The 14,894-nt window shown below is 43.7% G+C and overlaps 1 protein-coding gene and 1 pseudogene across 1 annotated transcript; one reads left to right on the top strand and one right to left on the bottom strand.

Annotated features, from left to right (window-relative positions):
• Window positions 1-711: 711 nt before the first annotated feature.
• On the bottom strand, window positions 712-1,776 carry LOC147428806 (uncharacterized; annotated as a pseudogene).
• A 5,659-nt stretch (window positions 1,777-7,435) lies between these two features.
• On the top strand, window positions 7,436-9,789 carry LOC147428805 (uncharacterized). Its single transcript, XM_086496910.1, has 3 exons — window positions 7,436-8,580; window positions 8,678-8,718; window positions 9,031-9,789. The coding sequence occupies exons 1-3, from the start codon at window positions 8,550-8,552 to the stop codon at window positions 9,661-9,663; spliced, it is 705 nt and encodes a 234-aa protein (XP_086353036.1). The 5' UTR covers window positions 7,436-8,549; the 3' UTR covers window positions 9,664-9,789.
• The last annotated feature ends 5,105 nt before the right edge of the window (window positions 9,790-14,894 follow it).

Below are 14,894 nucleotides of genomic sequence, written 5' to 3'. Positions count from 1 at the left end.
GGCATGCTTTACCTGCAAAATATTTTTGCCTTCTATGGTTTGGGAAGCACGCGTTCACCATGTGTAACAGTTTTTCCCTTCTACATCAGGACCACAACACTAGGCTGGCTTTCTGTTTAAGCCGTAGGATGAATTGCTCCGCATACGGCCTTACAAGACAAATTACATTCCCTCCGAGATGGACTACCCGTGGCGTGTGCTCCTTTGGCAGGCACTCAAGTTCCTCAGGGATTTCTCTGCAGCTGGTTAGTAGCACGCCATTAAGATCAAGCACAATCATCCGCCCACGTCTAGCATCCACATCAGGCTGCAACAATGTGCTTGCCGGTGTCTCATCCAGCCACCAAATTACTACAGCACCAACAAACATAATGAGTGGGGACAAATACACAGTGCAAACATCATATCTAAAACAGAAAACTAATCCAAAAACTACCAAATTCGGTACTGTATTGCACAAGTGATAAGGACTATCCAAAATCGCAAGTTCAAGAAGTACCAAATTGGTACTGTAATAGTGGACAAACGTGCACCCAAGTTCAACAGTACCAAATTTGGTACTGTAATGCACATATAGTGAGGACAACTAAAACAGTAATGTAACGAAAGGTAACATACCAACACTAGAAAAGATAAAGCTCAGGGCCAAAAAATCAAGTTGACTCAGTCATTAAAACGCAAAAAGTGCGGAATACAATAGATTCTCACTGGCTACAATTTGCATGCACGGGATAATTGATCACGGGCGCGATTGCGCTTCTTTCTCTGCAAACATAAAAGTTCCTGCAGGGTCACGGAATCAGGGGAATCACCTCTCCGCTTCGAAACAGTATCGGCAGCAGTAGAGTCAACGCCCCCGTCGGTGCTGTCCACAACAGTATCGTTCGCAAGTACTTCTTCCTGCTCATCCTCGGCCTCCCTCCGATCTTTGTTGCCTTCCGACCCCTCTTTGACCTCCCCTTCACTCCCCTTTGTGGTTTCCACCCCCTCCCCAACACCCCCCTTTGTGGGTTCTTCCTCTCCCTTCTTGGTCGTTGCTTCATCGAGCTTTGTGTTGGCAGCATCCTGGCTTTCCTCCGCATCCAGCTCCACAACAACAGGGACTTTACCTTCCTCCTTGTCCTTGGTCTTTTTACCATCTCTGGCCTCCTCCTCAATTTTACTTTCGCTGTCACCTGTCTTTTTATCATCTCTGGCCTCCTCCTCACTTTTACTTTCGCTGTCACGTGTTGCCTCACATCTTTGTCCCGTCACATTGTCTTTCCCTACAGAATTACCTTGCTTTTGATCGTGGAGAACATCTGATATCTCCCTTGTCACCTCATCCACGTCCCATATTCAACTTGCAGCCGACTTTGTGGCGTGCTGGTCAGCAACTGCAGCATCCTGCTCCTCCGCAAACACAAAGAAAGACAGCACATACTAACTTGTATGAAAACCTCACTGAGTTTCAAGTGCGCATATGTATTCAAAAATGCACACATACTTACTCTTGACAACTTGAAGCCCACTGGCCCAGGACTTTGCCAAATCAGAGATTACCATATTACAACCCGGCTTGACACACTGATCCCTGCTTTGTAACAGAGCACTGAAGCACAAGGGATGATACTGGTGTCGGCACTCTAGCATGAAGGTTCCGACTACATGTGCGCACTCCAAGGGCTCACCGCATGCAACACACATACCAAACACCGGGATCACATTTACTGAATCATTAACCTGGGGCCTAGGATATAGTAGGAACCTCTTCCCAAGCCTGATATCAGACAACATCTCCTTCACAAATAGGGTATGCTCTTGACCTTCCTTCCATTTTTTCTCCAGAGTGTCATACTCATCCTGTTGACAACCAGCGGTCCCCATTAGTTTCAAAAACTACCAAGAAGTCATACCGAGACTGGTACTTCTAAGTACTGTACTACGAAACAGAACCCAAACTACCAAAACCACCAAAACTACCAAAAACTACCAAACTCGGGAATCATATAGTACCAAAAACATATAAATATCCTCAATGCAGAACTAAACTACCCAAACCTTATCAAAACTACCAAAAGCCACTTTTTGCAGCACTTTCAAATAGTACCTAAAAGTACCAAAATCAAACTACCAAAAACCACTTTTTGAAGCACTTTCAAATAGTACCTAAAAGTACCAAAACTACCAAAATCAAACTACCAAACAAGCTTTTTGCATCACTCTCAAATAGTACTTAAAAGTACCCAAAACTACCAAAACTACCAAAATCAAACTACCAAACAAGCTTTTTGCATCACTCTCAAATAGTACCTAAAAGTACCCAAAACTACCAAAATCAAACTACCAAACAAGCTTTTTGTAGCACTTTCAAATAGTACCTAAAAGTACCCAAAACTACCAAAACTACCAAAATCAAACTACCAAACAAGCTTTTTGCAGCACTTTCAAATAGTACCTAAAAGTACCAAAACTACCAAAATTGAACTACCAAACCCACTTTTTGCAGCACTTTCAAATAGTACCTAAAAGTACCAAAACTACCAAAACTACCAAATCAAACTACAGAAGCCACTTTTTGCAGCACTTTCAAATAGTACCTAAAAGTACCAAAAGTACCAAAACTCCCAGAATCAAACTTTCAAATAGTACCAAAACAACCAAAACTACTAAGACTACCAAAGAAAAACTTTTTACAGCACTTTCAAAAACTACCAAAATTACCAAAATCAAACTACCAATTACACTTTTGCAGCACTTTCAAATAGTACATAAAAGTACCAAAACTAGCAAAACTACCAAAGCTATCAGAATAAAACTACCATAACACCTTTTGCAGCACTTTCAGAAAGTACCTTAAAGTACCAAAACTTCTTCATAGTACCAGAAATACCAAACCATAAGACAGAAGGAAACCATAAACTACCTAGAATAAAAACAGTTCTACCATGAGTACCTAATACTACCAATCCCACCAAACCAAGCATAAACAGTTCTATCAAAGGTACCTAACACTACCAATCCCACCAAACCAAGCATTAATAGTTCTACCAAAGGTACCTAACACTACCAATCCAACCAAACCAAGCATAAACAGTTCTACCAAAAACTCCCAAAACTACCAGCACCTGTTGCTCTAGAATCTCCTTGTCGAGCAATGACGTATCTTCACTGATTCTGTATCGACGTACAGCCTTCGACTGGCAGCCAAATCAGCTTCTATCACATTGATTTGTGCGTCATTGCCAGTGTTGGCCTCTCTCAGCGTTTCCAGTTGGGTCTCATATTCCTTGATGTCATCCATAATCTGCTTGACAAGTTTATTGGAACCCTCTGCCCTCAAGAGTGTTTCCTTCTTCTGCTTCAGAGACATTGTCAGCTCTTTCAGCCTATCGTCTACCCCAACACATGTCCGAGGGACTCTCCCAACCATAGCTTCAAGGTCCGCAATATAATCAGGTGTCTTCTCCTCATGACGCTGTGGGGGGACTTTCTGTGTAGGGGTCATACTACCGACTGGCGTAAGTCGGGGCTTCTTGGTATTTGACGGGTGGCCTTCTTGGGACGCACCGTTTGCCTTTCGCCAATTCTCAACCTTCTTTTCCAAGCCTCCTGGTCGGGAGGAACACATGTTGAGTACACTCTCACCAAACCTGGCCCATGCAACCCTATGGCCCGCAGGGTCCTTTGTGGCTGCATGACACTTCTCATATGCAAAACAGCGGGCAAATTTTGTAGTGATCTCCCCACATGATGGTGGGGCTTGGTACACCTTATGGAACAGGAACCTGCATTCATCCTGAAGCCGTGGCTGCACGTGATTTAAGTAAATCTTTGTCTTCTTCTGGCTGGAATGTCTGAATACAGTGAGCCACTGGTCATCGGGGATGTCATCTTCTGTAAGATCCTTTGGCAGTACCCCCTCCATGCTCAAACCATACTCATCATGAAGCTCTTGTGTTGTATAGCAGAACTTTGTCAAGATAGGGTACTCCTCCATCTTGTTTTTTCCTGCGATGTGGAAACAACACGCAAGTAAAGACATGCCCTCATTATATGCCTCATTTCAGTTGTGCAAAACAAAACACATGGAATGAAATGAATGTATGTCATTCAGGTGACAATTGCAACATTCAGTTGTGTACAAAGCCTATTTTGGTTGTGGTTAGTATCAAATTTGGTAATGGTTAGTACCAAATTTGGTACTAACCAAATTTGGTTATGCTAACATCCCTACTGAGCTTCAACTTTGTGCTATGCTCATGCACAACATATACTGATTTTTGCACTTGCATGCATGCAAGTTAGCAATCTAAAGAGCAGCTTATACATGTAACTTTGTAACTTTCCTAAACCCTAAATTCCTAAGAATATCCCAAACATGCACATGTACTTGCTGCATGCAAAAAAAGCAAATGTATACCTCATCAGATAAAAGACATGCAGAAGCTTGCATGCATGGAAAAGAAAATGGTAAATCACCAGAAAACGCACAGCTCTCATAGCACCTACCTTTAGATGTTGTAGATGCCCGTGGAGTCTCATCATCGGCAAAAAGAGGCCCAGGCTTAAATGAAGTCTCCACGGACACAGCAAGTTTCTCCCTCTCCACAAAGGAGGCCCCCTTGCTAGCCCTCGTATTTGGGGTGTCGATGTTCCGAGGGGATTTTGCATCCATTGTCCTCTTCTTCTTTTTCCCATTGTCCGGTGACGCTTTGGCTGCTGATTTCCTCGCTAGCGTACTCATCTTCCTGATTGTGAGTATCCGGGGAGCTTGTTACCTGCAACTGTAGTGGTTTGCAGAAGGCGATGTAGTAAGAGAGCAAGGCGGAAGCTGGAAAATGTGTTGAGCAACTGCGCCACTCACAAACACAGTCTGTGATGGGACTTTTGGCACGGTTTCAAAACACCACTCCCATTACTTATTGCCCCACCCACGTTTTCTTTCACGGAAAGTTTAAATCATACAAATTTCCCTCCTACCATTCTTTAACATAGATGAAAAAAAAGGCTCCCTCCAAAGTGTGGACATATGTAGAAGTACCAACCAAGTAGAAGCAAAATAGGTCCTTTTTTTGTACCACCAAACCATGCTTTCACCCTGTATCCTTTTTTTTATGGAGTCATCATGTGACTAGAGAAGTAGATAGGGTGCATTAAAGAGGTTTGAGGATCCTTTTGCATCAATACCGCCCCAAGTGTGTCATTGCCCACACCAAGGTTTACATAAAATGGCTCGTCCTACTCTGGAGGTGCAATGGTGGGAAGTGAGGCGAGAATTTCTTTTACCTCATGGAACTGTTGTTCATTTTCTTCATTCCAAGTGAAGATCTCTTGATGGGTAAGTTGTTGTGAACCACTTGAGAGAGCAGGTGAATGAACCTACTCAAACACCTCACCTTTTGTGAAGAAAAAGAGACCAATTTCTTTGTTGTGGTGTAAGAGGGTAAAGCCACCAAAGCTTGAACCTTGCTTGGGTCAGCTTCAATGCCCTTGACAGAGATCACATGGCCAAGAAGAGTAACCTTGCTTCCACCAGTGTGGCATTTCTCCACGTTGAGTTGGCCACCGAAAGCTTGCAGCCTACCTAGACCTTCATAAATATTCTCCAAATGAAGAGCGCGAGAGCTATAGATACAAAAGTCATCAATAAAAACACGAATTGATTTTCCAAAGGATGGCTGAAAAAAAAAATTCACATAGCGCTGAAAAATGACTGGAGCATTGGTGAGACCAAAAGGCATAACTCTATAAGCAAAACATCCCCATGGTCTGATAAAGGTTGTCTTCTTTTTATCTTCTTTAGCAATGCTAATTTGGAAGTAGCCTGAGTAGCCATCGCATACCATGTAGCGCTCATGTCCTGCTACCTCATTGATAATTTCATCTTAAAAAGGAAGAGGAAAATGGTCCCTCTTTGTGGCTCCATTAAGGGGCTTGTAATTAACACAAACCCTCCCTTTACCATTCTTCTTTGGTGTGACTACCACTGGAGAAACCCACTCTGAGTCTTCAACAGGATAGATGAAACCTGCTTCTAGGAGTTTTCTTTCCTCTTTGAGCAAGGCCTCTTGTTGAATTATTCCTAGCCGCCTGAGCTTTTTGCAATATAGGTTTACTTTCCTCCTTGAGCTTAATGTGATGTTGAGCTACTGTGATGCCAGTGATTTTATCATATTCATCAATGAGCAATGTGGTAAAATTACTCAGCATCAAAATACTTCACGCTCCTTCCCACACAACTCACTAGAGAGCATTCGATGTAGCTTAGTTGCTTCTACCAGCGGTTGCATACCTGTCTCCCCTTGGTTTGATGATGATGCATCACGTTGTTCCATCCTCTTAGGGTCCTTGAGAATGAACCCCATCACCTCAATGCTATTGTCGCTTTCTTCAATCACTGTTGACACCTCCTCTGAAGTAATTGAAGAGTGTAAATTGCATGAACTTGGCTGCATTTTCACCCACATAAATCATTTGTAGTCATGATAGCAAGCGAAGAACCGCTATCGTCTTACACATTTCCGCAACTTATTGACTCAATAAAACTCCCACATTGACGAGCACCTAAAGAAGCCATGAAAAAAATGCAACACATGCTGTGACAAAAATGAAGATTAGTTCATATACACGGTTTTTATTAGTGCAGCATAACGAGAAGTGCTAAGATGTATACAAAGACAGACAATGAGACTACTACAAATCTCTAAATGCAAGATGGAAACAAAAACCAGTATGGAGAGTGAGCAAAGATACAAGAACATTGGAAATAGGAATGAAGCTCACTGTCCTTACCAACACATATGCTGAAGAAGCCTATCTATGGTTGCTTGTACAGTGCAGGGCCAATGCCAAATTTTTGTGTGTGCTCTTGGCTATGGTCTACAGCTCGCCATTTGACCAAGTTTGCAAAGAATTGATGCACTTTAAGCTTGGCAAGGGCCTTAAGTCTTTATGAGAGGCTTCTATGGGAGATGTCTATCTTGATGTCAATATCCATTGTTATGCCCGATCTTCTTGCAGAGGTGACTGAGGGTAGAGCGTCATTTAGACTGTGATGAATGAGGTTGCACCAACGGGCTTCATAGGCATTGGGTATTGCTTGAGGTAGAGCCAGTAAGTGAGCATAATCACTTGTCAAGTTAAGGGTTAAGGATGGGGAGATCCAAGCTCGACGGCTCCGGCGAGGAGCTCCAACATCGATTGATATGATAGAAATATCATATGATAGAAATATCTGCGTGGGAATCAGTTCATGTTCAAAAAAATTGAAAGTTATAAAAAACAAACTTTAAAATCATCGACAATGAGGACGAGATGGCCATCACGTGGAGCCGCCCACCATGTTGAAGAAAAGGACCATTGGTTGCCATGCGGAGAGAGTTCTCGAGGCCACCCACTTGCAGAGGGCCAACAATAGAGGGGAGGAGCTGGCGAGTGCTATACTGCTGGGGAGGTAGGGAAACATCTCACAAAGGGAGAGCTACAGAGAGGATTCGGGAACAGGTCGAAAGAGAGGGAGCTCGAGAGGGATCTCATAACGGGCCTGCTCTTCATCTGGTTAAGAAGGCTGGGCAGGAGTGGCCAGCACAGGAGAGGATTGAGGGGGAGCAGATGAAGCTATTGTAGAGCATGTCGAGGGGTAGCACTACCGAGTGGAGGTAGAGGTTGGGGGCAACCTACAGCAAGAGGCAGCCAGAGAGGTGAGAGAGCTCAAGAGCAACGGCGGGTCGAGCAAAGCCGCCATGAAACGAAAGGAGCTCAGCTTTCCTTGGGGGCAAGAAGGGTGAGCTACGTCTTCAGGAGCTCCGAGTGCAGCGCCAAGAGGTCCTAGCTGATCAAGGGAGCACAGGTGGAGAGGCACGTTAAAGCAAGGGAAACTGTCATAGGAGTAGAAGGACCCCTATATTCTGAGCATTGCAGGAGACCGTAGAAAACCCATGCGAAGCCAATAGGAAGGGAAGATCTTAAAGCTCGCCCTGAAGGCATCAAGAGTAGGAGCAGTGGCCAATTTCCTAAGTCAATCAATGGTGGTATTTCAGAAGAAGAAGCGATTTCACAAGCATTTTCTCTTGTGGCCCTTTTTAAAAGGAGATCTAATGAAGGGGTCACCAAAGGGGAGCCATCGAGGAGCATTCAGGGAAAGATTCAATTGAGAAAACCGAGCGACAATGATAGACCAAAGGCCAAAGGTTTAGTTGTGCAACGAAAGGTAGAAGGGCATCTCCAAGGCTCATCATCAGAGAGCACCCACGGCATCAAGCATTTAGTTTAAAGTTCTTTCGACTTGAGTTCAATGATTCTATGTAGATATGATCATTTTTGGTTTAATATGCTTTCAGTTTTGGCACAAAAACATCACCATATATGTGAGTATTATAAGTTCGAGGGGTACCAAAGCTTGTGGATATCCGGTGTGTGCAAGTCTACAAGCTTGAAGGCATATATATTCCTGAGGACACACACTCTCATGTTCTCTCCAAACTCATGTGTCCTCAGTTACAGCCAGGTGATGTTGACAAGAGCCTTAGAGTGATGGGAATGCTCGAGCAGCTGTACTATCTATTTGAATGCTTGACGATGTGGGCGAGCTATTGAGAGGTAGTATCTTGCTCTACCCTTTTTCCTGTCATCGTTTTGGTGCCCCCACGGAGGATCGAACTCTAGAAATTCAGTTCACAATGGTCTTGTGCTACAGGTGATCCAATATGGATATGGCTGCAAGCAGGTTCTTCACAGGTGCCCAACATGAAGATATTGTGGCATGGTTTCTCCTTGTGGAGTACGAGTTTGCTCAATTGGAGTTTTATGATGACGAGTCGCAAGCAGATTTATGCATGGCAAGGGCTTCTTTGTGATGCATGTTACCTTTATTCCATGCTATCTGAGGATGAACAATGGAGTTGGCAAAGCATGAAAAGGGCTCTTTTTCTAGCTTTCTATGATCCTCCAAAGTTGTTTTGTACCATTGAGAATGGCTCTCAACTCATCGAGCCTTGGAGAGAACTTCAGGCAGTATAGTGGGAGAGCTTGGAGACCTCGGCATCTCAGGTATGCTTGCCCCATGATGGGTTTGGTTTTGATATGCATAGTGGAATGGTTACATTTGATGATGAGGGTTATGAGAGCGACAAAGAAACGTCTTCATGTAGTGATGGTGGGGAGAGCTTTGATGACGAGTTAAGGTCTTTTATCCTTTCCGAGTTTAAAGACAAGGAGGCAATTCATCAAAGTTTGAAAGCCTTGGAAGTCAAAGCTGGGTTTAAAGAGAGTGATAGTGAGACAGCGAGCACTTGTGACCTATCATTAGGTGGAAATGACACGGAGGTTATGCATGACAAGGCAAATGGTTTAACTGTTTCGGAAAATATGTATAATAGTGTGTATGAGGATGCTTTGGATCTTAACTCACAGGAAGAGGGAGCGCAAGGCCTTGTCTCCCATGAGGTGTATGTGCGACCGGTGGCAGGGAAGAGTGAGAATGCTTCAGCTGAAGAGGTAGTTGAAGAGGTTATGAGTCTTTGTGATGAGGAAAATGTATGTGAAGAAGTGGTACAGGTTGAGGGTTTGTTTCATGGTGCAGTTATGATATCTGTTTTTTTGATAGCCTCATGCATGAAGCAGGTGATGGTGTATCCTTCTTTTCTTCCTTTGATACTGGCATGTCGAAGATGTAACTTGTGAGGTTTTTGATCGTCTTCTTGATGAAGAAATGCCTCTTGAGAGAATTACGGGTGCTTCAAAGAAGGATGATGCTTGTGCAAATGTCTCCAATGTGTTTAAGGGTTTCGTATGCCTCTTTGCAAGGATGTATGCTTTTCAATTCCTTTTGAGGGCTACTTTTGTTACTCATAATTATGCTACAAATGTTTCCACGGCTTTCGAGTGCCATATGCCCTATGTTGGCCCAAATACAGCTTTTTGTGCAGGGAATAATAAAGAAGGAAATTTTATGATGCACATGCAAGTCTATGGCAAAGTAATTGATGGTTTTGTTGGTGCAAGGTTGGTATATGGCATTTCTACAGGTTTTCCTTGGGAGCCAGGTGGAAGCTTGATTAAATTTTTGATGTATGGAATGCCAAGTGTTTTTGTGTGGGATCCAGGTGGAGTGAGCATCTACTAGTGTTGCTGTTGAGCATGAAAGCTCTAGCAGGCTATGGGGGTTGGCAAACTATGAAAGGAGTTTTGTGGTTTGAAGTTTGCCGGCTCATGTATATATGATGCGCTCGCTTTTTCCACTTTTGAGTGTGCTATGGTTGCTTGTATAGTGCTGGGCAATGCCAATTTTTGATGTGTGCTCTTGGCTATGGTCTACAACTCGCCATTTGACCAAGTTTGCAAAGAATTGATGCACTTTAAGCTTGGCAAGGTCTTAAGTCTTTTTAGGAGGCTTCTATGGGAGATGTCTACCTCGATGCCAATATCCATTGTTATGCCTGATCTTCTTGCAGAGGTGACTGAGGGTCGAGGTTCATTTAGGATGTGATGAATGAGGTTACATCAGCAAGCTTCATAGGCATTGGGTATTGCTTGAGGCAGAGCCAGTAAGTGAGCATGATTGCTTGTCAAGTTAAGGGTTAAGGATGGCGAGATCCAAGCTTGACGGCTTCGGCGAGGAGCTCCAACATCCATTGATATGATAGCAATATTTTTGTGAGAATCAGTCCATGTTCAAAAAAATTAGAAGTTATAAAAAACAAAATGAGGACGAGATGGCAATCACGTGGAGCCACCCACCATGGTGAAAAAAAGAAGCGTCGATTGCCATGCAAGAGAGTTCCTGAGGCCACCTACTTGCAGAGGGAAAAAAATACCAACAATAGAGGGGAGGATCTGGTCGGGCCTATAGAGCTGGGGAGGTAGGGCAACATCTCACAAAGGGCGAGCTACAGAGAGGATCCGGGAGCAGGTCGAACGAGAGGGAGCTCGAGACGGATCTCATCACGGGCCTGCTCTTCATCTGGTTAAGAGGGTTGGACAACGGTCAGTGCAGGAGAGGATTGAGGGGGAGCAGATGAAGATATTGTAGAGCAACTCAAGGGTAGCACTACTAAGTGGAGATATAGGTCGGGGGCAACCTGCAGCAAGAGGGAGCCAGAGAGGTGAGAGAGCTCAAGAGCAATCAGTCGAGCAAAGCCTCCATGCAACGGAAGGAGCTCAGCTTGCCTTGGGGGCAAGAAGGGTGAGCTACGTCTTGAGGAGCTCCGAGTGCATTGCCAAGAGGGGGCTAGCTGATCAAGGGAGCACAGGTGGAGAGAATGCTACAGGGCACGTTAAAGCAATGGAAATTATCATAGGAGTAGAAGGACCCCTATATGCTGAGCATTGCAGGAGGCCGTAATAAACCCAGTGAAGCCAATAGAAAGGGAAGATATTAAAGCTCGCCATGACGGGGAAGGCAACCAGCTTAAAGGGGCCTTGATTGCACCAGAGAGGAGATCCTTCAGGAAGGAAGTTCCTTACTGTCATCAAGAGTAGGAGCAGTCGCCAATTTCCTAAGTCAATCAATGGTGGTCTTTCAGAAGAAGAAGCGATTTCACAAACATTTTCTCTTGCGGCCTTTTTAAAAAGGAGATCTAATGAAGGAGTCACCAAAGGGGAGCCATCGAGGAGCATTTAGGGGAAGATTTGATCGAGGAAAGCGAGCGGCAATGATAAACCAAAGGCCAAAGGTTTAGTTGTGGAACAAAAGGTAGAAGGGCATCTCCAAGGCTCGTCATCAGAGAGCACCCACGGCATCGAGCATTTAGTTTAAAGTTCTTTCGACTTGGGTTCGATGATTCTATGTAGATATGATCAATTTTTGTCTCAATATGCTTTCAGTTTTGGCACAAAAAGTCACCATATATGTGAGTATTATAAGTTTGAGAGGTACCAAAGCTTGTGGATATCAAGTGTATGCAAGTCTACAAGCTTGAAGGCATATATATTTGTGAGGACACACACTCTCATGTTCTCTCCAGACTCAAGTGTCCTCACTTACAGCCCGGTGATGCTGACAAGAGCTTTCAGAGTGATGGGAATGCTCGAGCTCTACTATCTATTTGAATGCTTGACGATGTGGGCAAGCTATTGAGAGGCAGTATCTTGCTCTACCCTTTTTCCTGTCAACGGCTATGAGCATGAATAAAGGTTGGTCAACTCGCATACATAAAATGTAGCAAGTATGGTTGGAGCAAAATTCTCTCAAGCCAAGAGACAAACGTGCTCCTCTGAAGCACAACTTGTATGCCTATATATATGTGTCCATACCTTCGTTCTAACCTGTAATGAGGTTGGAGAGCTATGTTCGCCCTCTCTTTATGTCTAGTCGCAACCGGAGAGCTACAATCTCACTATGTAAAGTCGTCGATGTCAAACGTGCTCGAAAGTGCAATCCGACGAGAGTTCAATCCCCTCTCTCTCTCTTATTAGGAAAAATATGAACCCTTTAGGACCCTTTGGGATTAAGGTTAATTAGAGGCCATCCAATGAGAAGAGGGTGGTGGACACACTCTATGCCCTCAAAAATGTAGGAGGACAAAGTAGTCTTACACTTCTTCATGGCCTCTTACCTAGTGAGAAGGTGGGGTGGCGGGGGCGGGGGCGGGGGGGGGGGGGGGGGGGGGGGGGGGGGCAATATGGAACCTCCGACTTCCTCATTTTTTATCCGGTTTTGAAAAAATCTCAAAATTTTGAAATTTTTCAAAATTTTCAAAACTCAAATCTTATCTTCTTAAAACCCCATAAACCTATTTTATGGTCAAAAAAAGAGTTTTTGACCTCAAAAAGTCAAAACGTGCACCCAAAAACCCTAAAATTCAAAAACTTTAAAAAACTTTTGAAACATCTTTTTTTACTATCCAGACCCCCCCCAAAAGTAGTCCTTAAGCAAAAAGTGATTTCCTCTCTTTAGAACCCCTTTTCTAACCCCTCCTTGGTTGCAACCATCACACTCACCCTTTACTCCAACACTCTCTTTCTCTACACCATTTCCATTGCTGTAGTAAGGAAGCTCCTCTCTCCTCCCCTACCACCTTCCATTGCCACACCAAGCAAAGGTTATCCACCTTCTCCTCTCATTGCCACACCAAGCAAGGGTTAACCACCTTCTCCTACCACTTTATCCCACCTACATTGTAGCATCAAGCAAGGTCCTACTCCTTCTCCTAATTTTCTTTGTTTAACCATGGTCAGTTATACTTCGCAAAGGCGGCCAAAGGATGAGGTCACAACATTTGCATGCCACAACACAAGAGGTATAGATGATGAGTGGGTGCCACAAGAGTTTACCAAAGGTTCTTTGCAACCATCTGCTATTGGCCCTCATCGTGTGCGGAATCGTGCAAACTTGAATCATCATTGAAAAGGAAAGCTCCTTGGCTTCAAGAACTGCAAAGACAAGGGGACCGTAGCTATTGTGCAACACGTTTTCTCAATGTCAAGCATGCAATTGCAACAACCGCTTCGATTTCCAACACATTGTAAGTACATGTTTTAAGAATACAAAGCTAGGTATAAAATCACAGTGTAATGTCATTATGGATTCATACTTAAGATTTGCCATGCATTTATAGTCATATTCCCATCCACATTGGTGGAGGAGCAGCCAATACATAGTCTCTCCGGCACGTTCAATGCTATACATGCGGATATTGGAGCAACAATGTTCGCACATCTTTGCCCAACCAAACTGGTTCAAAGAAGGATTTTCTTCTATTCTCACTCCTATATTGTGCCTACTTCTATAAAAGAGTTTGGAACGCTTGAACCCATCAAAGTAACTTCCTTATTAAGTATGGAGTGGCCACAATCAGATTTGTGGTCGGTAGCATCTTTCAAACAAAAGATGATAATAGATGTCCAAAACTCTTTGAAAACTCTAAAGCTTCTAGGTCTGTGGGCTTGAGTTGGTGTTTGTCTATTCATTGTTTTGTGCACATTTTTAAAGAGTTTAGATTTGTGGAGACTACCACAATGCATGTATGTAAAGATGTGCAATATGAGGAATTAGGAAGGCTTTTAGAAGAGGACTGGGGTTTTGTGGAGGGCATGCACAATGGAGACCAGTACCGTTGTAAGATTGGAGCTTCAGGATTGGGATGAGCTATTTAAAATCTTGTCCATCCTTGTACATACGATTCCACTATGATCGTTGGATGTGCAAGCTTGGAGTGTGGACTCCATTACAGAGTGTAGACGGCGCTATTGCAATCTTTGACATTGCAGTGAGGATGCCCAACAATGCTTTGGAGGCAGTCCAAGTGAACAAGCATTGGACTCTCAGTAATGTGCAAGAACATTTGGTTATTATGGATTTTGAGGCCCTTCAACAAGCGCAATTTTGTTTACAAGGTCACAAGGTGAGAATCCTTCCACCACATTTTCAATACATCATAGTTTGTCGATCATTGGATGCTTATTGTAATGAATGTCCGTAGATTGAGAAGAGAATGAAAGAAAAATTGAAGGTCGAGGAGGACTAGGGCATGGATGGAACTATGCTATCGCTCTTATAGCTTTGTAAATCTTGCAATTTTGAAAACAATCCCCGATGTAATCAACATGATTTGCTTCGGCAAATCATGTCTTTGAATATAATTTTTCACATTGAGATGAGGGATCATTTTTTGGTGAAAGTGCCTTTTTTTGGGAAAAGTATCTTTAAGAAAGGGAACATTATAAAAGGGGGGTGGCATAACTCATTCACACTTTTCACTTTTGCAACACTTGAGCTCCTCCACTCTCTATCTGCACCCAAGGCTAGACATGGATTCCTCCATAGCCTCTGCATCTGCACCCACATCCACCCCTTTGTCATGCTTTATCCTCTTCCTTGAGGACCCCAAATACGAAGGGAAGTTGGACCTCCACACCTTCTTTACTCGTCTCCCTGACCTTGACGCCACAATTTCCCTTCACATGGATGCATT

This window comes from Adiantum capillus-veneris, chromosome 23, assembly GCF_014529385.1.
Source record: "Adiantum capillus-veneris isolate H3 chromosome 23, ASM1452938v2, whole genome shotgun sequence".
NCBI lineage: Eukaryota > Viridiplantae > Streptophyta > Polypodiopsida > Polypodiales > Pteridaceae > Adiantum > Adiantum capillus-veneris.
Note: the sequence above shows the minus strand (reverse complement) of the source record. Positions and strands in the feature narration are given on the sequence as shown.